The sequence below is a fragment of the Podarcis melisellensis genome (genome assembly GCF_964234715.1).
Source record: "Podarcis melisellensis genome assembly, chromosome: 4".
Classification (NCBI taxonomy): Eukaryota; Metazoa; Chordata; class Lepidosauria; order Squamata; family Lacertidae; genus Podarcis; species Podarcis melisellensis.
This window is the reverse complement of record NC_138531.1, coordinates 28,215,486-28,238,994: the sequence shown is the minus strand read 5'-3', so window position 1 is coordinate 28,238,994 and position 23,509 is coordinate 28,215,486. Positions and strand designations below refer to the sequence as shown.

General features: G+C 42.0%; 1 protein-coding gene and 1 long non-coding RNA gene across 2 annotated transcripts in view; one reads left to right on the top strand and one right to left on the bottom strand.

The window, feature by feature from the left end:
• GCC2 (GRIP and coiled-coil domain containing 2) overlaps positions 1-20,948 on the top strand; it is a 31,920-nt gene extending 10,972 nt beyond the window's left edge. Inside the window, exons 7-23 of the mRNA XM_081907493.1 lie at positions 119-179; positions 948-1,048; positions 3,238-3,336; positions 8,028-8,147; positions 9,411-9,575; positions 9,665-9,769; positions 10,477-10,639; positions 11,163-11,263; positions 11,383-11,460; positions 13,028-13,165; positions 14,430-14,545; positions 15,146-15,322; positions 15,565-15,782; positions 16,731-16,925; positions 17,338-17,477; positions 19,359-19,560; positions 20,252-20,948. Coding sequence (XP_081763619.1) covers positions 119-179; positions 948-1,048; positions 3,238-3,336; positions 8,028-8,147; positions 9,411-9,575; positions 9,665-9,769; positions 10,477-10,639; positions 11,163-11,263; positions 11,383-11,460; positions 13,028-13,165; positions 14,430-14,545; positions 15,146-15,322; positions 15,565-15,782; positions 16,731-16,925; positions 17,338-17,477; positions 19,359-19,560; positions 20,252-20,322 — 2,250 coding nt within the window. The 3' untranslated portion in view covers positions 20,323-20,948. The remainder of the gene's footprint in view (positions 1-118; positions 180-947; positions 1,049-3,237; positions 3,337-8,027; positions 8,148-9,410; positions 9,576-9,664; positions 9,770-10,476; positions 10,640-11,162; positions 11,264-11,382; positions 11,461-13,027; positions 13,166-14,429; positions 14,546-15,145; positions 15,323-15,564; positions 15,783-16,730; positions 16,926-17,337; positions 17,478-19,358; positions 19,561-20,251) is intronic.
• On the bottom strand, positions 3,574-8,019 carry LOC309367869. The gene is made up of 2 exons (XR_014167403.1): positions 7,285-8,019; positions 3,574-4,054 (listed from the first exon to the last, which is right to left on the bottom strand). It is a non-coding gene; the product is annotated as an uncharacterized lncRNA (long non-coding RNA).
• Positions 20,949-23,509: the final 2,561 nt, after the last annotated feature.

Sequence of the window (23,509 nt, the reverse complement as noted above, 5' to 3'; positions counted from 1 at the left end):
TCAATGAGTGCTTCTCAGAGGGCATTTCCGGGACAAGCTCTGTCTCTCTTAGTTTAGATGAGTTGCATTCAGTGATAGGCTCAAGCTATCCATCTAATTTATTGTGTTTGCAATGCAGGCTTCTGTCGAGGAGTCTTCTGCTAAAGATGACCAGCAGTTATCAGAAGCAGAAAAAATGGGTATATATATATATTTTTTAACCAGGTTTGCTGCTGTGTAAATAATTATTGAGTAATGTTTGTTTCCGTCTCATCTCACAAATCTGCAACCTAAGTAAGTTGCATCTTCTGGAGATACTTTGCTCTGATAAAGACAAAATAGGGTGTTCAGTCTGTGAGTCCTCGATTTTCAGGCTGCTTTCGAATCCTGAAATGTATGGCTTCTATTTTTAAAAAGAAAAGAAAACATATGAACGATGTTTGGGTTAATTTGTATGAGGTGGTGTGTAAATAGATCTTGCTATGGGATCTGACAGAGCAAGAGGACTTGTCGATCAGAAGGTCGGCGGTTCAAATCCCCACGACGGGGTGAGCTCCCATTGCTCGGTCCCTGCTCCTGCCAGCCTAGCAGTTTGAAAGCACGTCAAAGTGCAAGTAGATAAATAGGTACCACTCCGGTGGGAAGGTAAACAGCGTTTCCGTGTGCTGCTCTGGTTCGCCAGAAGCGGCTTTGTCATGCCGGCCACATGACCCGGAAGCTGTACGCCGGCTCCCTCGGCCTATACAGCGAGATGAGCTCCACAACCCCAGAGTTGGCCACGACTGGACCTAATGGTCAGGGCTACCTTTACCTTTACCTTTACGGGATGTGACCATTTTTATTGTGATTTATAAGCATTTCTTAATTGCTTAATGAATATAATGAAGCTGATATTAATCAATTAGTTCTTATTTCAGAAAGAAGTTTTTGTCTTCACATTTTAAAATAGGTTTTGTTTGTTCATTCAGTGAATTTGGAAAGACAACTGAAAGAGAAAGAAGAAAAAGGAAATAAAATTAAAGCTGTTGCCGTGAAATTAAGGAAAGAACTGGAATGCAGCAGGAAAGAGGTAACTGGAATCAAGTTCCATATGTTTTGTACCTATTCCTCGTGAGATGTTTGTGGGCGTGTTTCTGGGGCCACACAGGTCTTTTTAGGCCTGCTTTTAAGTTGTTCCGAGTAGGATGGTTCCAAAGTTTTCTCATTTGTGATTGTTAATGGGCTGGTGGCACTTTGGTAGCCTCCATTCTCATCTAACCACAGTCTTTAGTTTCAGTTTTGACAAAATGTCTGCCTACTTTAGAGGACTGGATGCATATGAGCCGGAGAAGATGGAAATTATAAAGCTCAGGGCAGGTAGATTCAGCGTTGACTTGAGAGGTTTTGGTCTTTGCCAAATGGCTGTTTCATACATCTCATTTTTTTCCTGCATGGCAGTACTTACATGGGGAAAAGGGACATGGACACAATTCTACATGTGGAGTTGCCATGCATTTTACAGTAAATACACAAAATAATAATAATAATAATAATAATAATAATAATAATAATAATATTTTTAAAATATTATTTGTACCCCACCCATCTGACTGGGTTTCCTCAGCCACTCTGGGTGGCTTCCAACAAAGATTAAAAATACATTAAAATGTCACACATTAAAAACGTCCCTGAACAGGGCTGCCTTCAGATGTCTTCTAAATGTAAAGTAGTTGTTTATCTCTTTGACATCTGGTGGGAGGGCGTTCCACAGGGCGGGCGCCACTACTGAGAAGGCCCTCTGCCTGGTTCCCTGTAGCTTTGCTTCTCGCAGTGAGGGAACCACCAGAAGGCCCTTGGTGCTGGACCTCAGTGTCTGGGCAGAACAATGGGGGTGGAAACGCTCCTTCAGGTATACTGGGCCAAGGCTGTTTAGGGCTTTAAAGGTCAACACCAACACTTTGAATTGTGCTTGGAAATGTACTGGGAGCTGTGAGGAAGGTTGGATTTGCTGTTCCGCATTCTCTTTATGGCACAAATGACTAACCCACGACCTGTGCGCTGCATCTTGTCTGCCAAGCCACAGGAAGTGGCCTGATTTGAGCCCCTGCTGCTTTATCTCCTGATCTGAGGGGGTTTTATCGCCTGTTCAGGATATAAACTACTCCGTTTGATCTCTAAAGAGCAGTGAGTATACATTTAAGAGTGAAAGGCAGCATTTTCCCCCTCACTCCAGGCTGTCTTTTGCCAGCACAGATCCTTCTGTGCAGAGTTAAAAAAAGTAATGTTTCCAGCCAACCCAACATGTGTCAGGAATGCCGGAAGTGCTGATTCTGTATACATGTGTGTGAAATAGTGTATCTATGACTAAGGAAACGAATGCTCAGTGACTGCCACTCTGATGTTTGTATGTGGTAAACATCCATGTGTGGGGAGTGTATGTTTGTGTATTCATGCAGCAGCCATGCTCACTGCTTCCATATTGCCCTCAGGGGAGTGGCTGACTGAGGGTCAATATATCAGGAGCTCAGCCTACACTCGAGTAGGACCCTGGCAGAGACACATGCCCGACTGGCATGTTCTCTCCCTCCTGGTCAATCGTTTGGGAGCTTCAAAAGCTTTCTTCAGCCCGAACATCACAGCGACCGATGCCAACCGACACCGGCACACTTAGGGATCTGCAGAGTTTGCGCATCATGCGTAACAGACCTCAGCAACTCAGCATTTTGGCTAATCTACTTTATTTGCGTATAAGCACACATGGAGCACTGCAACATGGCTCCCTCTCTCTCTAGCATCAGACAGCAAAGAGAAAGAACAAAGGACAATAGTCCCACTTCACGGAACACAGTAACACAAACATCCTGTCTCTGTCACTTCCCACTCTGTGGAGTCAAAACATACACCGTCATGTGAAAGATAACAATCCCATGACTGCAATCATGGAGCAGGAATTCTAACACAATATAGTCCTCATGCTGAATAGTGCTTCTCTGTGGCAAAGAGCTTCAAATCTACAGTACATGGAACTCGGTAGCTTGCTAATGAGGGCTGGGATTTGGTGTTTGGTGAGCTCAGGGAGTGGGTCGCTCTTGGGTCCTGGCTTCACTGCACACTGTGAAAATCTGCTCCAGAGGAAACCAGGTAGGAGGTAGCGTGGGAAGTTTCAGGGGAGGTGAGAGTTAGTGAAATTCCCCCCCCCCTTTTCCATTCACAGAAGGTTGTCTTCGGGTCCAATCACTGGTAGAAGTAACAAGGGTTCATATCTTTCTTTGCACTTAGGCACAGTCACTTAGAGAAGAGGTGAAGTTCTTGCAGTCAGAGAGACAGCAGCTATCAACGTCAATGGGAGACATCATTCAGACAGCAGAGAGCTATAAGGTAAAGGACAAGTACTTTATCTTCATCACTTCCAGCTGTGCTTGAAGCGCTTAGGGCTTCTCTGAGCTTGTGCCCACATTGTTCCCAAGCACCTGTATTTCAGCTGCCGGGGAGTTATAAGTAGGGGCTGTGATTGCAGTGGACAGCACTGTGGCCAAAAACCCTCTGCTTACAGCTTTGTTAGTGTGGCTTTTTCTAAGGTGTTTCGCTCTTACGTCATTTATTTATTTTTACATATTTGTTTTAATCCCCTTTAAAATTGCACAAAACTCACAGAAAGATCCTGCATAACCTATTGTTGCTGTTTATAAGCAGGGCAGTTGAATAATGGTCAGGATTTGTATCCCGAACTCCATTCTATCTAACAGAATGGAAAAAGCAGAGGCAAGGACTCAGTTATAGATCTGCCTACCCATTGCATGGTAACCCTAGTTTCTGTGTGTGAATTGACTCAGCTGTTAGTCCCCATGTGCTTTGTTTTACCAGCAACATTTCACTCTTTTCGAAAAAGGTTTTAGAATATAAGTATGCATCTACTTCCATCTCTTGGATGTTAACCTATTACATCGAATACATAATTCCTTCTCAGATGATCTTGTTTGACTCACAAGGTCCATGTGATTTTGCTCAATAGGACCAACTCCCAAAATTTCATACACCATTCTCAAAATTAATGGAGTTTTTACTTTGGTTCCCCCATTTGGTATATGTAAGGCCCCTTCATGGATCACTGCCTTGCCGTGGCGAAGGGGCTTGAAGAACTCAGAGAAGCTATGAACTATGCCGAGCAGGGCACCCAAGATGAACAGGTCATAGTGGAGAGTTTAGACCAAACGTGATCCACCTGGAGGAGGAACCGGCAAGCCACTCCAGTATCCCTGCCAAGAAAACTCCATGGACAAAGACAACAGGCATATAAAAGATATGATGCTGGAAGATGAGCCCCTCAGGTCGGAAGGCGTCCAACATGCTACTGGGGAAGAGCAGAGGGCAAGTACAAGTAGATCCAGAGCTGATGAAGCGGCTGGGCCAAAGCCGAAAGGACGCTCAGTGGCGGATATGCCTGGAAGCGAAAGGAAAGTCCAATGCTGTAAAGAAAAATATTGCATAGGAACCTGGAATGTAAGAACCATGAACCTGGGTAAGTTGGAGGTGGTCAAAAATGAGATGGCAAGAATAAATATTGACATCCTGGGCATCAGTGAACTAAAATGGACGGGAATGGGTGAATTCAGTTCGGATGACCATCATATCTACTACTGTGGGCAAGAAACACGTAAAAGAAATGGAGTGGCCCTCATAGTCAACAAAAGAGTGGCGAAAGCTGTACTGGGATGCAATCTCAAAAATGATAGAATGATCTCGATACGAATCCAAGGCAGACCTTTTAACATCACAGTAATCCAAGTTTATGCACCAACTACTGGTTCGGAAGAAACTGAAATTGACCAATTCTATGAAGACTTACAACACCTTATAGAAGTGACACCAAAGAAGGATGTTCTTCTCATTATAGGGGATTGGAATGCTAAAGTAGGGAGTCAAGAGATAAAAGGAACAACTGGCAAGTTTGGCCTTGGAGAGCAAAATGAAGCAGGGCAAAGGCTAATAGAGTTCTGTCAAGAGAACAAGCTGGTCATCACAAACACGCTTTTCCAACAACACAAGAGACGACTCTACACATGGACATCACCAGATGGGCAGCATCGAAATCAGATTGATTATATTCTCTGCAGCCAAAGATGGAGAAGCTCTATACAGTCGGCAAAAACAAGACCTGGAGCTGACTGTGGCTCAGATCATCAGCTTCTTATAGCAAAATTCAAGCTTAAACTGAAGAAAGTAGGAAAAACCACTGGGCCGGTAAGATACAATCTAAGTCAAATCCCTTATGAATACACAGTGGAAGTGAGGAACAGGTTTAAGGATTTAGATTTGGTGGACAGAATGCCTGAAGAACTATGGATGGAGGCTCGTAACATTATACAGGAGGCAGCAACGAAAACCATCCCAGTGAAAAGGAAATGCAAGAAAGCAAAGTGGCTGTCCAATGAGGCCTTACAAATAGCGGGGGAGAGAAGGCAAGCAAAATGCGAGGGAGATGGTGAAAGATACAGGAAATTGAATGCAGATTTCCAAAGAATAGCAAGGAGAGATAAGAAGACCTTCTTAAACGAGCAATGCAAAGAAATAGAGGAAAGCAATAGAATGGGAAGAACCAGAGATCTGTTCAAGAAAATTGGAGATATGAAAGGAACATTTCGTACAAAGATTTCCATAATAAAGGACAAAAGTGGAAAGGACCTAACAGAAGCAGAAGACATCAAGAAGAGGTGGCAAGAATACACAGAGGAATTATACCAGAAAGAAATGGATGTCTCGTATACCCCAGGTCGTGTGGTTGCTGACCTTGAGCCAGACATCCTGGAAAGTGAAGTCAAATGGGCCTTAGAAAGCACTGCAAATAACAAGGCCAGTGGAAGTGACGGTATTCCAGCTGAACTATTTAAAATTTTAAAAGATGATGCTGTTAAGGTGCTACACTCAATATGCCAGCAAGTTTGGAAAACTCAGCAGTGGCCAGAAGATTGGAGAAGATCAGTCTACATCCCAATCCCAAAGAAGGGCAGTGCCAAAGAATGCTCCAACTACCGCACAATTGCACTCATTTCACACGCTAGCAAGGTTATGCTTAAAATTCTACAAGGAAGGCTCAAGCAGTATGTGGACCGAGAACTCCCAGAAGTGCAAGCTGGATTTAGAAGAGGCAGAGGAACCAGAGACCAAATTGCAAACATGCGCTGGATTATGGAGAAAGCTAGAGAGTTCCAGAAAGACATCTACTTCTGCTTCATTGACTATGCAAAAGCCTTTGACTGTGTCGACCACGGCAAACTATGGCAAGTTCTTAAAGAAATGGGAGTGCCAGATCACCTCATCTGTCTCCTGAGAAATCTCTATGTGGGACAAGAAGCTACAGTTAGAACTGGATATGGAACAACTGATTGGTTCAAAATTGGGAAAGGAGTACGACAAGGCTGTATTTTGTCTCCCTGCTTATTTAACTTATATGCAGAATTCATCATGCGAAAGGCTGGGCTGGATGAATCCCTAGCTGGAATTAAGATTGCTGGAAGAAATATCAACAACCTCAGATATGCAGATGACACAACCTTGATGGCAGAAAGTGAGGAGGAATTAAAGAACCTTTTAATGAGGGTGAAAGAGGAGAGCGCAAAATATGGTCTGAAGCTCAACATCAAAAAAACGAAGATCATGGCCACTGGTCCCATCACCTCCTGGCAAATAAAAGGGGAAGAAATGGAGGTAGTGAGAGATTTCACCTTCTTGGGCTCAATGATCACTGCAGATGGTGACAGCAGCCACGAAATTAAAAGACGCCTGCTTCTTGGGAGAAGGGCAATGACAGGCCTAGACAGCATCTTGAGAAGTAGAGACATCACCTTGCCAACAAAGGTTCGTATAGTTAAAGCTATGGTTTTCCCAGTAGTGATGTATGGAAGTGAGAGTTGGACCATAAAGAAGGCTGATCGCCGAAGAATTGATGCTTTTGAATTATGGTGCTGGAGGAGACTCTTGAGAGTCCCATGGACTGCAAGAAGATCAAACCTCTCCATACTGAAGGAAATCAACCCTGAGTGCTCACTGGAAGGACAGATTGTGAAGCTGAGGCTCCAGTACTTTGGCCACCTCATGAGAAGAGAAGACTCCCTGGAGAAGACCCTGATGTTGGGAAAGATGGAGGGCACAAGGAGAAGGGGACGACAGAGGACGAGATGGTTGGATAGTGTTTTCGAGGTTACCAGCATGAGTTTGACCAAACTGCGGGAGGCAGTGGAGGACAGAGGTGCCTGGCGTTCTCTGGTCCATGGGGTCACGAAGAGTCGGACACGACTAAACGACTAAACAACAACAACAACAAGGCACAGTAATGACAGTGTATTATTACACACTAGATTCTCTTTATTTGAGAGAGTGGAGTCATTAAAGTACATTACTAAATAAATGCCTGGGTCAGACAGTATATTCAGTTGCAGGATATTAAGTATTACTGTCATTTTCCTCTAAAATCTTTTTATCTTCTGAAGAAACCACTAACAGTGATAAGAATCAGCCCTCTCTACCCCTGGCTTCTCACAAAGATCTGTCATCATCTTTATACATTTTAGCCAGTCTAATAGTACAGTGGCATCTAACATTTTAATAGTTTTCTAGTAAGTCGGCTGAAATGGCATATATTTAAATCTTTGACCAGGTATATATTTTTTAAAAAACTTAAGAAGCAATTATTTCACTTTGCCTGTTTTTTAAAGCAGTACGATTCCATGTTAAAACACAACTTCCCAGATATTTTCAGCAAGGATGCTGAAGATTGGCTGCTTGTTGGGCCAGCCCAAGTTCATGACATGGAGATAAACATAATGTGAACTTTTAATACCTTCATCTAGCATGCCATTTTGCTTTGCGGTATATAACAGTATAGTTGCAGTCGGATGCACCAGTGCAGATCTTTCAGACAGGTGTCCAGGAAGTAAAATCTAGGTTTATTTCCATGTTAAGAAGTAGCTCTGTTTCCTGGTGCTACTCTGACAAAGAATGTGGCTGCTTATGCATACAGAGCGTTGTAGGTTCATAAATAAAGGCTTAATAGAATGTGTATGTGCTCCAAGAATCTTTTAACAGAGTTTGACAAGCAAGCAGAGCAGCTGGACATTGAAAAAGAGCGAGTTCGTAAATTTGAACACCAAATAGATGACCTGACGAGACAACTGGAAAACTCTACTCAGCAGGTGCTGGTTATATAAAATCTACACGAATGGAATTTGTTCTTATGGGGGGGGGGAGCAAAAGTGAGAATTAATGGGAGGAGATTGGGGAGTGAGCACACTTGAGACTAGAAAATGAATTTTGCTTTTGCAGGGCTTGAGCCCCCGTTTGTGATCTTGGGCACTTCACTTGTTTTCTAGTTGAGCACTGTTTCTTTCCAACAGTGGCCAGCCACATGACTCTTGAGAAACCTACTGCAGGTCTTTAGGATAACAGCATCCCCACTCTCCCCCCTGCCCACACCATTTTTAGTTCACAGCAGTGCTGCCTGGAATGGAGGCTTTATTTCACTATCATAGCTGATTGCTACCAATTCAAAAGACCGATTTTTTTTTGAAATACAAAGGTAGAAAAAGTCTATAACGAAATCTGGCTCTTTATTTTCACAGAGGAACATAAAGGTTTAATCTTGAGTTTCATAAAAAAAATTATTGTTTAGATAGTTTTTAGTGCCTCTGAAGGTGGCACGGATTTATTTTTTAAAGTGGAAACAATACGTTTTGTTAGAGACAGGTGATTCTCCATCCCACCCCAATGTATTCTTAAATAATGCAGTTCTTTAAGTATATTGTGCAGATAAGAAATGAGCCAACTTAAATTAGATATCCTTGTCCTTCCAGGGGAACTATGAGAAAGTTGCTCTGATCATTAATATCTGTTCCAGCTGACGGAGATTTTATATCATGCAGGGTTGTCTGCAGTAGTTTTCTTGTGCTGTATCATTACCACTAGGGACCATTTGCAGAAAGGAACCAGTTAAATCATACATTTGCTTAGAATCGGGCATATTTAAGGTCTCCTGAGATCGATGTATCCAGGACCCAGGCCATTAAAGTAACAAAAGTGGGTTAAAAGCAATTAATATTTTTCAAGTATGTTTATGTTAGGGTTTTGTGGGTTTTTTGGTAAGAATTCCAGAGCAATTCAATGTAGAAAATACCAGAATGGTGTGTGCCGTAATACTGTAAAGCATATACAAAATAAAATTCAGAAAAACAGTGTCATATATTTAGTGGCATACAAAGTATGGCTGTTCACACTACATGGAAAGCCTGTGTGAATTGAAGGCTTTTAAGCAAGTTATTTTAAGCCTCACACGGGGGGGGGGGGGGGAGAGGAGTCTGGCTTATGAAAATGGTATCTGGGTGAAATCTCCAGTGGTTTTAAGTGGTGTAGCTGAATATTTCCCATCCTGACGCTGCTAATGCTGCTGCTATCCTTTTTAGCAAGACCAGTGGCGTTCTGCTAATGAAGACCTCTTGACTCGTATTCAGACTTTGCAAACTAACACTAAGCTGCTAGAAACACAGCTACTGGAAACTCAGAGGGCCAAAGCAAAAGTCGATAAAGAACTCGAAGCTGAAAAGCTTCTAAAAGAACAAAAGATAAAGGTGAGTGACATGTGTTAGGAGAGCAGAAAATAGAACAGAATAAGATAGCTATTTCTGAATGAGTAGCCCTTGCACTATTTTCTTTGCAGGACCACACTAATGCTGTAAAAGAAATTGAAGAACTTCAAACACAACTTCAGAAAGAAAAGAAGCATCTTCAGAAAATTCTAGAAGAGCTGGAGTTGGCAAAGAAGGTAGCCTGGTAGTTTATATCTACCTCTCTCTTTTTTCCCTGTCTTACATATTTACCATCTTTCCACTCAGAAGGTAGAATCCAGAAAAGAGCATGCAGAACTACAGAATAGGACTTTGCTGGGTTTTCCCCCTCCCCCAAGTCTCTTCTAAAGGCCAAGAGACCTTCTGATTCAGCATGGGGACTCCAAGCCAATTCACGAATATGTTGGTGATTCATATATAGCAGGGATATCCAACCAGTCGATCGCGATTGACAGGTAGATAGCCACACGATCTTGGTCAATCGCGGACAAGTAATGTCCTCGCCTCCGTCTCCCGGCACTAGTTTCCTGCGTTGGTGCCATAGCATTTGTGAACGTTTTGAAATGTGGAATGCTAAAGCAAACTTATCTGTAGTGCTTCGTGAAAAAAGCTGAACAACTCTGGTCACATACACCCCCAAAAAAGTTCAATAACTTTGGCTAACCCCCTCAAAAATGCTCAACAGTAGGAAGATCACTGCCATTTATATTATACTGGGAGTAGATTGCAGTCTCTTTGGAGTTGGACATGCCTGATATATAGAATCTTGTTTTTTATTTGGGTATTCCACGGCATTTTAAATGGGGCTAAAGGATAAATGCTTGGCAGGAATGTTAGGTCTGCGGGACCAGCCAAAGCAGCAGAAGTTAAAACTTGCAGGTGCCGTGTGTTTGTAAACCTACAGGATGCGCATAAGAGTACAATGATGGACATGGAAATGGCTGATTATGAGCGTTGTGTAAAAGAACTTAATCAAAAGATTACTGACAAAAGCAGCAGAATTGAAGACCTTGAGCAAGAGATTAAAATTCAGAAGCAGAAGCAAGAGACTCTGCAGGAAGAAATCAGTGAGTAGCGCACTAAACTCCTCCGTGTGTCTAAATAAGTTTTTGTGGATGCTTCAGTACAGTAAGAGGGTTTTTTAAAGGTATGCTTCAGAACAGCAGAGAAGCTACATCCTCCAAACAGAGGTCAATAACTTTGCAAGAAAATTATTTTGTTAGGATTAACCAAGTGCCATAGTATTTACAAATCAGTGGCAGTATATGCCACTTCAAAAATGTTTAAAGTTCAGTAGGTTGGAAAAGCCAACACCCCTTAGAAATATTTTTTTCACGTCGATAAATCTTTATAGCTGTTCATTCACTCTATTTCTTCTAAAAGGATGTCTAGATTTTTAGTTGGGTTTAAAGCATTTCTTATCCGAAAATAGTATTTTAAAGTGAAAATTGCAACATTCTGGTATAGTTTTAATTCTAGTAAAAAGTTTAAATCAAGGAGCAAGAAGGAAACTTCATTTCTTCTTTCCATTGAAAGTTCTGCTGCTTGCTTTCTGAATAAATTACCTTCAACGTTTGCTTTGTTCACTAGAATCATTCCAGAATACTGTACAAGAGTATGAGGGGAAAAACACGAAGATCAAACAGCTGCTGGTGAAAACGAAAAAGGAATTGGCTGACTCAAAGCAAGCAGTAAGTCCCTATGCTTTCTAATAATTTGTTCTCTCTTCTGACAAAGTAATAATGCTGCTGCTTCATTTCACTCTTCTGCAGCATAGTGCTAAATTATTCAAGATGCTCTTGTTTTGCAGGGAAATGAACTTCTGAGGCTTCAAGCATCTTTAAAAGGGGAGTTGGAAGCAAGTCAGCAGCAAGTCGAAGTTTATAAGGCAAGCTGTCCCCCCCCCCCAAAAAGGAGTGAGATGCACAGTCTTGCACCTCCCCAGAATGGTAGCTAAAGCTGTATGTTAAAAACCATAACTGCAATCAATTGCTATCATACATGCTGTCTCCTTGAAATACTACATTTTTCAAGAAGACATTCTGCTGTTACGTATTTACAAATAAGTTGCATTGAAATCAATAAAACCTTACTAAGTAAGGATGCACTCTTAGACTCAGTTTCCAGAATAAGCACCACTGAGTTCGGTGGTGTTACTTTGGAGTAAAGGTAAAGGGACCCCTGACCGTTAGGTCCAGTTGCGGACAACTCTGGGGTTGCGGCACTCATCTTGCTTTATTGGCCGAGGGAGCCGGCGTACAGCTTCTGGGTCATGTGGCCAGCATGACTAAGCCGCTTCTGGCGAACCAGAACAGCGCACGGAAACGCCGTTTACCTTCCTACCAGAGTGGTACCTATTTATCTATTTGCACTTTGACGTGCTTTCGAACTGCTAGGTTGGCAGGAGCAGGGACAGAGCAACGGGAGCTCACCCTGTCGTGGGGATTCAAAGCGCCGACCTTCTGATCGGCACGCCCTAGGTTCTGTGGTTTAGACCACAGCGCCACCTGCGTCCCTTTACTTTGGAGTAGTTGTGTACATAGTGCTATTACATTTTTTTTAATCTGGATGTCATTGTAGTCGTTTTCTGTACCCAGTCCCTCTCCAATGCCCAGGATAGATTTCAAGTCTGAGAATAAAGAAACTGGGCACAATCCAATCAAAACTGAGCCTTTTTAAGTCCTGTTGATTACAGTGAAGAGATTTAGGTGTGTGCGGACAACTCCTATTGAAATCAGTGTGGGGCCCCAAAATGCTTGACGGGATTGTTCCAAGTATATTCCTTTTAATAAAATTAAAAGCAGCTTTTAAATTGGATTGTCAAGCTGCATCCGTTCTCCACTCATGCCACGCCTCTATGTTTTATGGCAAATGTTATATTCATTTCACTTTTTTTCCTACATTAGTGCAGTGAGAAATATACAATGTCACATATGACTAAAGTCTTTGGCCAAAATGGTGTGTCTCATTTTTTCTCCACGTGAATACGTTTTTTGGAAGCTGCAGGAATTCCAGGCTATAAATTCCATGACAAAAATTTCATACACAGTTTTTACGTGCAACTTTATGTGTAAGGATGTTTTTATATCAAATAGCTCTTGGTTAATTGCAACTACTTGAATTCATCGCTTCATGCCACTTGTTAAACATTTGACCATTTACATATCTTTGAATTTAGCAACAAGACAGTATCCTCTTTCACGACAACCAGACCTAAGCCACTAAGTGGAGCAATTTTGCTATAGAAAAGAGTGAAAAAGCAAAGTAAAGGTATTCTTGCGCCACTAAAATTGTTCCAGAGGGTTTTGGAAGCTTCAGATTTTGTCAATTTGATATTCCTTATTACTGTCCAACCCAAAATGGAAACTTGTAGCAATAACTTTTCATTTAATGAGAAAACACCATTGTCAACTGCTAAATTCAAATCTTTTGGATCTGTGAATGTCCTTTTACAGATTCAGTTGGCCGATATAACCTCAGAAAAACACAGGATACAGGAACACCTGCGGACTTCACTAGAGCAACACCAGAGGGTGCAGAGTACTTATCAGCAGAAATTAGCAGGTCTCCAAGAAGAATGTAGTACAGCAAAGGTATTTTCTTGTGGGGGGGGATTCCAGTTCCTAAGGAATGGCTGCTCTATGAAAACGTCCAGTAAGCATCTTAACAGTTGCTTAGAGGTTGGGAGATGCTGCCTGACATTCAGTACTTTCGGAAAATGAATTATTCAGTTGCCTAGCTTTGTGCGCCTCTCAGATCTCCAAGGGGCTTGTGAAGAGCAAATGTTTTTATTAAAGTCAGTCTTAGTACTAAAGACCAAATGCTCACCATGGCATGCAACAGTTCTTTTATGAGAATTAATTCGTCATCTTTCCCTATGAGCAAAACTGTTTGGTATCTTATTTTATTTCGGTTTTGCCGTATATCCATGACTGGTAGACTTTCCCAGTGTTGCTATTTCATAGATGCAAATGCAGGAAGTCTGACTGATTGCAAGGAGGTTACAGTTAGAGATGCTAAGCACCACAGTATGTATATAGATATTATTTTAGGCTTTGCAATATACAGGTTAAATTAATCTGATTGTATAGAAGGTAATTCAGCTGCATTTAGAACACTTGAACTGGCGTAAATTGGGATTTGTACTTTGTAACAGATGGAGTGGAGTGGAAAAAGCTGTATTTCCCATAAGGATATTTTGGGGAGCAGGAAGGGGAATCAAGTTACAAAGCGTTTTCAATCAGTTGCAAAGAAAGTTTGTACTGCTTGAAGCTCCCACCCCTTTGAGTTTACTGCACAAAGATAAATGATTGCTGTTTTTGCTTTCTGGGCAGTGCTTTTTGCATGCTCTTCAGCAGACTTCCAAACTGAACGTAGAATTATCTATCTTCTTGGTTGCTTTTACAAAGCAGAATGACTCAGAATCCATGACAGCTATAACTAGGCGTGTGATTGATGTGTGTGTGTAGGAGGGGACTGGCTTGTGATGGCAGAATGTGTCATGGAACAGAAGCGTGGCTTGTGAGGCTTCTGCCCCTGGCTTGACTTGTAATTGTTATCGGTTGTTGTTGGTTACACTTGGATTACAAAATACCATTGTACTTGGTCATGCATTAAATGTGTGACTTGAAGCTACAAATGATGTTCCTTTGAAACAAAGGTGTTTGGGTTTTTTTACTGTCATCATTTAAGAACAGATTACCCTGTGAAGCTCAAGGGAGGGGTGTAATATTTCTCTAATTTAAAAAAGAAGTGTGGGAATGGATGTGTATATCTACATGTGCATCACAAGTAGCTCTTTAGGTTTTGTTCCTTAGGCAAATTGAAATAACCTTCTGCCCCCATATGTCATTGCAGGCAGAATACTCCGCTGTAACCTCTGAATTTGAAAGCTACAAAGTCCGCGTTCATAATGTTTTAAAACAGAAGAATAAGTCTTCTCACTCTGAAGCAGATGTGACCAAGCAGGAAAGGTAAGTGTTGCATGGTTGGAAGGTTTTGGTAGATGCTGGTTTAAATCAAAATTCCGTTCTCAGGGCGTTTGTTAATATTAGGGCTCAAAGTTTCTCAGTTCACAGATTGCCTCAGTGGTATTTGCAAAGTAGATCTAGAATCTTACTTAGTCCCAAGTGGAAATAGAGACGAAAAAGGTTCATAGTACACTTAATATTTGTCTGATTCAGATGTAACACTAAAACATACCTCTATTTAACTTCCCTCTCCTCTGATGCAGTCATTGTGATCCTGCTTGTATTTCTCCAGTCCATTTAGCATGCAGCAGCCATACGATGTGGCAAACTTCCACGCTCTTGTTTGTGGAGTTCCGCTTATTCCAAAGTACAAAAGTTTGATTTGCTTTGGATGTGTATGATGAAATTCAGATCCATTCATCACTTCTTTCAGCCTTACATTCTTCAATTCTGTTACGGATTTGGAACCATGTAGATGCAGTCATAGAAGACTAACAAAGCACAGAAGAATTCCATTTTTTTGTGATTTAGGAAGGTACACTTGAAGGTTCAGGAAAAGGTACATGCTTGCGGTGTTTAGTAGTGTGTTTTTCTTTTCTTTAGAGAACACATGGAAAATATAATAGACCAACTAAAGATCAAATTGCAAGACACTCAGCATAACTTACAAATGAATATAACCGAGCTTCAGTCACTGCAGTCTGAACACGACACTCTGCTGGAAAGGCACAATAAAATTCTTCAAGAGACTGTGGCAAAGGAAGCAGAGCTCCGAGAAAAGTACGTTAAAACACCTTGTAAATTCCATTGTGCTGATGACTGGTGTTTCATCTTTGAATTTTGTGCCCAAGCGGACCTTTGGAGCTAAAAGCCTCCATGCCTCCAGTGTTCCTATGGTGGGAAGATGTTTCCATAAATCTCTATTTTTCTGTTCCCCACCCCTTCCCTAAGTTGAGACATCATTAACAGTTCCTTGTTTAACTAACATGGACATTCTTTGGCTGGGTGGAAATACTTTCCAGGCTCTGCACAATCCAGTCTGAAAACATGGTGATGAAGTCGGAGCACGCGCAGATTGTCAGCCAGCTGACAGCCCAGAATGAAGCTCTTCGCAACAGTTTCCGCGATCAGGTCCGGCACCTGCAAGAAGAGCACAGGAAGACTGTGGAGACCTTGCAGCAGCAGCTGTCCAAAGTAGAAGCCCAGCTTTTTCAACTCAAAAGCGAGCCAAACACCAAAAGTAAGTTATCTGATACTAACTGAAGGAATAATGCTGAGCTGAGCTCACCTAGCAACTGTTTCTGTGCTTGTCGAATAAACTCCACTTAGGACTCTATTCCCCAGCTTCATTGAAGGTGAATTGCCAATTCTGTCACTGATTCGAATCTCCTATTACATAATGTCCTGTGGTAGGTCTAGTTTTCCTATTAGGTAGGATGGTAGCAGAGGGGGTTTTTTTGGGGGGTGCACCTCTGCAGAGCCAAGCGGTTTTACTCTTAATACTATTGGGACGGACTTTGGTATTACGGCACCCTGAGCCAGTCCAAAATTTGCCCCTCCCCCAGGTCTCCTGCTGTGCGGAGGTGTGAGGGCGCCCACCTCCTTCCTATAGCTGAGCAAGTGCTTGCCGGAGCTTCCCTAAAACCGCCTCTGTTACTGTTTTTATAACCAGGTGGTTAGGGATTAGATCATGGGTAGGCAAACTAAGGCCCAGGGGCCGGATCCAGCCCAGTCGCCTTCTCAATCCGGCCTGCGGGCGGTCCGAGAATCAGCGTGTTTTTACATGAGTAGAATGTGTCCCTTTATTTAAAATGCATCTCTGGGTGATTTGTGGGGCCGCCTGCTGTTTTTACATGAGTAGAATGTATGCTTTTATTTAAAATGCATCTCTGGGGTCTTTGTGGGGCATAGGAATTCGTTCTCCCCCCCCCCCAAAATATATATATAAATTAGTCCAGCCCCACACAAGGTCTGAAGGACAGTGGACTGACCCCTGCTGAAAAGGTTTGCTGACCCCTATTCTGCTTCAGGAATGAATCGATGTTTCATTCCTATGTTGTACAGCAGTATGTCGTTTGGTACTTTAAAAAAATATAGGCTGTTAACAATGTTTAGGTAATTCCCTTGCAGATGTTTTGTTTGGTTTTGTCTTGTCTCGGAATTGCTTTATAATGGCTTATTTTTCCAGGTTCTGCTATATCCAACCTACCAGCAAAGAACTTGCGAGAGCGGAGGAGCACTGACCTTCCTCTTCTCGATGTGCACACTATAACCAGGGAGGAGGGCGAAGGAATGGAAACCACTGACACAGAGTCTGTATCTTCTGCCAGTACTTACATGCCGTCGTTGGAACAGCTTCTTAATACCCCTGATGCAAAATTTGGTAAGGAAGGCTTGGTCATGCATTGATGCAGTTCCTATTTTAAAGTTCTGTTTTTGGCACAATGCAGAACTTGGCACAAGTTGTACAACTTCTTTATTGTTGCATTGAGGTCTGTCATACTTTCTTCATGTTTAGCCCTCATCATGAGCCATGATGATGCGCATATGGCCTAGAGAATGTCAAATTCAGCCTAGAGATGCACATTCTTCAAAGCCTGTTGAAGATTCTGTGTATTGTGGCAGGATCCCAGGGCAGCAGGTTTACGGAAAACGTACGCGCGTGTTCTTCACCGGTTGCCATGCACATAACCTGCTAAACCTGCATTCCCCTTAATATATACACACCTTGCAGCCGTAAGAAATAGTAGAAACATCAATCACATTTGAAACTGGCTTATTGTGAACCATTTTAGAAGCTCCACACTGGGAAGCTGAACTCACCAAAGAAGAGTTGGTGCAGAAGCTGAACACCACGTCAAAGAGCGCGGATCACTTAAATGGACTGCTGCGCGAATCGGAAGCTACCAACGTAATCCTCATGGAACAAATAAAGGTTAGCAGGCATACCCTTCCCAAGCTCTGGTGAACTGCATGGTGCATCAGTTTTTGTTTGCAAAGTCTAAAAATCCTTTTGTGGTTATGTGAAGCCAGTGCTATTCTCGCTCCCACAACTTGCCAGCTTCTCCCCATCAGCTCACAGAAATACTGTCTTCCCCACCTTTGTGATCGTGAGGACTAACAAATCCTCACAGAATGGAGTCTCCTATTAAGGTTTTGGTTCTTCCCTAGGAAAAGGAGTCAGGCAGTGTCAGGAAATGTAAATGAATGTGGGCTCATAGAGTGTTAAAAAGGCAGAATATGAAGTAATAGGGAAGCCTCCCCAGAGGTCTAGGAAAACCAGGAACTGGAAATTAGCTGAATAGATTTGTCAGTTGCCTGTCAGTGAGAATACAATGAAATGTGAAGCAATTGGGACGAGGCGAGGAGACTCCATCACTGTCACCAGAGGAAAGCATTTTTACACAGTCAGTTTTCTGGTGCACAGTCCCATAAGTGATTAGAAAGAGTCGGAAATGGGGCGAGCTTGAGTCAAGCTCCGCTTGCAAGCAGAAGCTTGAGAGCTTCAGTGACTGCTATTGACTCAGTGGTGAGAAGTGTGAAAGACCAAAGAGGACCTTGTGGTCTCGCATGGGGATGCATCACTGCATGGGAAAAAGTTAATCTGAAATAGGCTGTTCGCATTATTGCCACTGCTAGACAGCTAGACTGGTGACAGGGAGTGGCCGCTGAGACTATATAACACCTGAAAGACCTACATTGGCTCTCAGTACGTTTCTGAGCACAATTCAAAATGTTGGTGCTGACCTTTAAAGCCCTAAACAGCCTTGGTCCTGTATACCTGAAGGAGCGTCTCCATCCCTGTTGTTCAGCCCAAACACTGAGGTCCAGCACCGAGGGTCCCCTCCCTCCCTGCGGTGGTTCCATCCCTGCAAGAAGTGAGGTTACAGGAAATCCAGGCAGAGGGCCTTCTCGGTAGTGGCACCAACCCTGTGGAACGCCCTCCCATCAGATGTCAAAGAAATAAACAACTATCTGACTTTTTGAAGTATAGGGAAGTTTTTAATGTTTGATGTTTTATCGTATTTTTAATATTCTGTTGGGAGCCGCCCAAATCCAGCCAGATGGGCAGAGTATAAATAATATGATGTTGTTATATTATATAGACAAACATGCAGGGGTTATTCACTCAATCACTTTGCACGACCCAATCAGTTTGTTTTTATTGCGTTGGTTAGTTGCTTTTCTTAAGAATGTAACTCAAAGCGATTTTCAGTGAACCAATTATAAACGACGATAAAAACCTAAGAGTGCAACAGTTCAAATAAAATACTAGAAAGCACTGGTAATAAAAAGGAAGGTCTGCAAATCCCACCCAGCTAAGAGGCCACAGTATCCTTCAGTTCAAAGTCTAAAAGTGCAGGGTGGGGGAAGAGAAATCTTTGCTTCATGCGTAAAACTAAACAAGGATGGTGTCAGGCGTATCTCCTTGGGGAGAGCATTCCACTTGTGTTACCACCCTCCAAACCCCCTGTGGAGGGTGCACCGAAAGAAGGGCCTCAGATGATGATCGCAAGGCTCAGGGTGGTTCATAAGGTAAGGAAAGTTTATCTTTTCCTTCATTCACTGGTGTATCTGCATATCATGTTGAAGCAATTTAGCAGTGTGAACTGGCACAAGTTGTATTCTGTTCAGTGTATCACGGCATGCGTTCATGCCAAGTTCAATCTGCCCGGGAACTTGGACCTGTGCAGAAATGTGCATACCTTTTCCTCGTGCCATTTGTCTTAACATTTGTCACGACGGTGCCCTGTTGGGCTTCTTCGCGTCCGCGTGTGGTTATCTTAAGAGACCTTTCTTTGATTTTCACCTCCAGCTTCTCAAAAGTGAAATAAGGCGATTGGAAAGGAACCAAGAGCGAGAGAAATCTGTTGCTAATCTGGAATATCTGAAGAATGTTCTGCTCCAGTTTATATTCCTAAAATCGGGCAGTGAAAGAGAGAGGCTTCTGCCAGTCATTGACACCATGCTGCAGTTGAGTCCAGAAGAAAAAGGAAGGCTAGTTGCGATAGCTCAAGGTACATGAAGCTTTTATTTTCATTTTGCTACTGGTGTTATCAGAGAAAGGGACGTGGGACAGTTGCTGTTGGTGTTGAGCTTTGCAGCAAGATAGAAATTGAGAGAAATCTGGCTCTCTTCCCATCTGCAAGGGCATGCATAGAGTCAGAACTGCAAGGACAGAGAGTGGCTTTCTACAGTTTAAACTCCCAACATCTAAGAAACAAGTTACCAGTGACAATTTTAATGTAAACTATAACATGTAACTATAAAATCTATGAGTCATTTTTCTTCCCAGAGCAGGGTGTTTTTGGGGGGAGGGGGGTGCATGTTCAGCAATGTGCTGAACACGACTTTTGATCTGAAAATAATGCTAACATGGCTATACTATACATGGCTGAGTTGGTAGAACATGAGACTCTTAATCTCAGGGTTGTGGAGTTGATTCCTGCATTCCCTTCCAACTCTACAATTCTGTGATTCTGCAGCTATGATTCTGTCATTCCTAGATCCTGCAAGAAAGTGTTCCATGGCCGATTCTTGCTTAACTATACTTTTTGTACGGGTAGCTTCTGACTCAAGTCAGGTTCAATATCCACATTTTAAGGCACAATTAATATACTGGCCATTTGGATCATGCTTTTAGTTGTGCGATTGAAAACCTGTATTGGCTCGTATTTAAAGGATTTATGTGTGTTTTTCTTTCTTAAGGTGAGGAAGAGAGCACATCGCAACCTTCAGGCTGGGCGTCGTACTTGCACAGCTGGTCAGGACTGCGTTAAGACTGTGATAAGACTTCTCGTTTGTTCAAACGTTCAGAGTTTGCAATTGCACTGGGAAGAATCTCAACACTGAAGAATGAAGCATATATATGTGTAGCCCCAGGATAGCTTGTGTCGTTTTCTCTTTTGGCCATTTTAAGCAGGTAACTTGATTTTTGACTAAGGATTGTAGAAGACATGTGGACAACGAATTCTGCTTTCAGGTTTGGGTCCCCTTTACCGCCTTTGGCTACAGGTATGCGAGGTCTTGTACATCTGTTAAGCTCTCCAATCTGAAAGAGCTATTCCACATTTGTGTGTATGTGTATGTGTGTCTGTCTGGAGCTGTCCTCTCCCATCACTTGGAGAAATACCTTATGTACACTTGAACTCTGGTTTGTGGTGTCCAACTTCAGCAGACATCTTCATTTTTTATTTATCCGGAAAAAATGCACTATACAAATTGGTGAGTATCAGTAAGACGCAAGTTGACAGGTCTGACCATGTGTTTTCCAGTTTTGTTGTTCAAATCACCACCTCCTTATGACCAGCAGCATCAGAAGCATGCTTTTTCTCGTCAAAGTACTTTAAGACATAGCTTATGAATTGCTTATGTCTTTCAAAAGGAAAGAGGGGCATACAGAAATAATTTTTTAAAAATATCTGGCTGGCTGGCTGCCCTACATTCAATTTATTCAATTCTAGGAATCTTGCCAAACTCATTTAGTGATTTCTCAAGTTTAATAAGGTAATATCTAGTGTTCGGGATTTTGCTGTGTGTCATATACCCTCTTGAATTGTGCATTAAAATCATTAGCTAATGAGCAAGATGCTTTAGAAAGTGACATTTCAAAAACGAAACGGGAAAAAAACTTCGTTAAATTAATAGATTGGGAAATGCATTGTACTGATTCTTAAGTAGCCGCTGACGTCGATGATTATGCTACTCACGAATTTACTGAAGGGAAGATCCTAAAATAGGATTGAGTTTGATGAAGGTTGTGAATTCTAAATATAATTGTCAGTGGCCATTGAAGATGAGGGCTCTCTGGAAAGGGTCAGGTCTGTGTAATTTCTAGCTAGGCTGCTCTTCCAAGGAAAGATGCATTTTTACCACTTAATACTTCACGTTGCCTTGTACATCTGCTTAACACAGTTCTGGAAGCAGAACAATTACTTTCTAAAACTAGTCTCAGTAATTGTGAGAATTCGGGTAACTTGTCCTCCCGCAGTGTTCCTACCCTTCTTTTATTGCCTTTTTTTTGGCCTTCAAATGCTTTCAGCTACCACTGAAAACAAGGTTTCTTACAGAACAGCCATGCCAGTCTTTGGGGTCCATTTCTTGGTATGTGAGCCCTTCTTCATTATTCTTCTGCTCAACCGTCCACTATATGCTACAAGTCCAGTTATTCCCTCTGCTACTAATAAGTGAGAGATGATTTGTGACTTAACTGTGGAAGGAGGTCTGGAGAAGGTTGCTGCATAAGTTTGTCTAAGTTCGTTTCAAAATGCTTTGATGTGTGTGCAATACGTTCAATATTCATTGGTTATGTGCCAACTCATTCAGGCGCTACAAAGAATAGAAGCGGCTGACTTCTTAAGGTAGCTAGCTGCTTCTCTCTCAAGTGTAACTGAAGTTAAAAGAAGACTTCCCGTTTTGTATTCCAGCCTACACAAAGGGAAATGTAAAGGGGCTGTGTATGTGGACAAAAGACCCATCCATATTTCAGTTTGTTGAGCCAAGATATGGTTGCCCAAATGTTGTTATGTTCTGTAAAGATAGTAACATGCATTTTCAGACATAGGAGTAAAACAGATGAATGCACCTGTTCTTAAAGGGTAATATGAGAACACAGTTACTCTGCTTAGCTTAAGATATTTTACCACCTACACTGACTACCATCTTTAATGCAGAAAGCAGTTCGACGGCCAGCTCTGTTGTTAGGTATATGAAACACTTGAACCGCTTCTCACCAATAATTACACATAGTTTTCATTCACTATGGCTAATTAGAAATACCTTTGCCCAGCTTTAGTAACAGTCTGTTTTCAGAGCACAGCCATGCCTTAATTTTTTATGTTTTAAATCTGTGGACGTTAATTTATTTCACTGCAGCAGTGTAAGTGGTACATCATTTCCCCCCTAATGTGAGCTCCTACAGCGATAGTTAAGAGTTGGATGTCTTGTTTTATGTTCTGCCGTGTACGTTCAGATATTTAAACTGAGCAGGAAATTGTTCCTGCACTTTCTTCACTGTTTTCACATTAGCTTGACTGAATGCTCGCTACTGATTGCAGGTAGGAATACGTTTTCAATGTCATTAACAGCTGTGACGAAACACTTTTCCTCATTTTTGAAGTCATTTGAAATTCTGTTTTTATTGTTTCAGACTGTGAATAAATTATGCATATAGTTCATTATTTTTGAAAATTTCAATTGTATATTAATTAAAATGCTATACTCATGAATGTAACATACTGTTTTCCTGCTCTCAATGTATCAATGTAACCTTTTGCTACAAAGAAAGATCGTGGAGGGTGAACGCTGATTAAAATAGGAATTACAAAACATGACTTTTCAGTGTAAATGTGTGTAGTGATTGTGTTTTTATAACCCTTATACAGTTGTACCTTGGTTTTTGAACAGAATGCGTTCCGGAAGTCCATTTGACTTCTGAAACGTTCAGGAACCAAGGCGCGGCTTCCAATTGGCTGCAGGAGCCTCAGAAGCCGCATTGGACATTCAGCTTCCAAGGAAAAGTTTGCAAACCTGAACACCTACTTCCGGGTTTGTGAAGTTTGAGTTCCAAGTTGTTCTTGAACTAAGCTGTTCGAAAAACAAGGTACAGTGGTACCTCGGGTTAAGAACTTAATTCATTCTGGAGGTCCATTCTTAACCTGAAACTGTTCTTAACCTGAAGCACCACTTTAGCTAATGGGGCCTCCCGCTGCTTCTGCGCCGCCACGACACAATTTCTGTTCCCATCCAGAATCAAAGTTCTTAACCTGAAGCACTATTTCTGGGTTAGCGGAGTTTGTAACCTGAAGCGTCTGTAACCCGAGGTACCACTGTACGACTGTATTTAAAGCCACTTCAAGAGAGAGGCGGGAATTAAAATTACATAATTTATTAAATGCAACTTTTTCCTATTCCATTGTATTTCCTCTATGGCTAACTAGCAACATTTCTACATCGTCTTCAGTAATA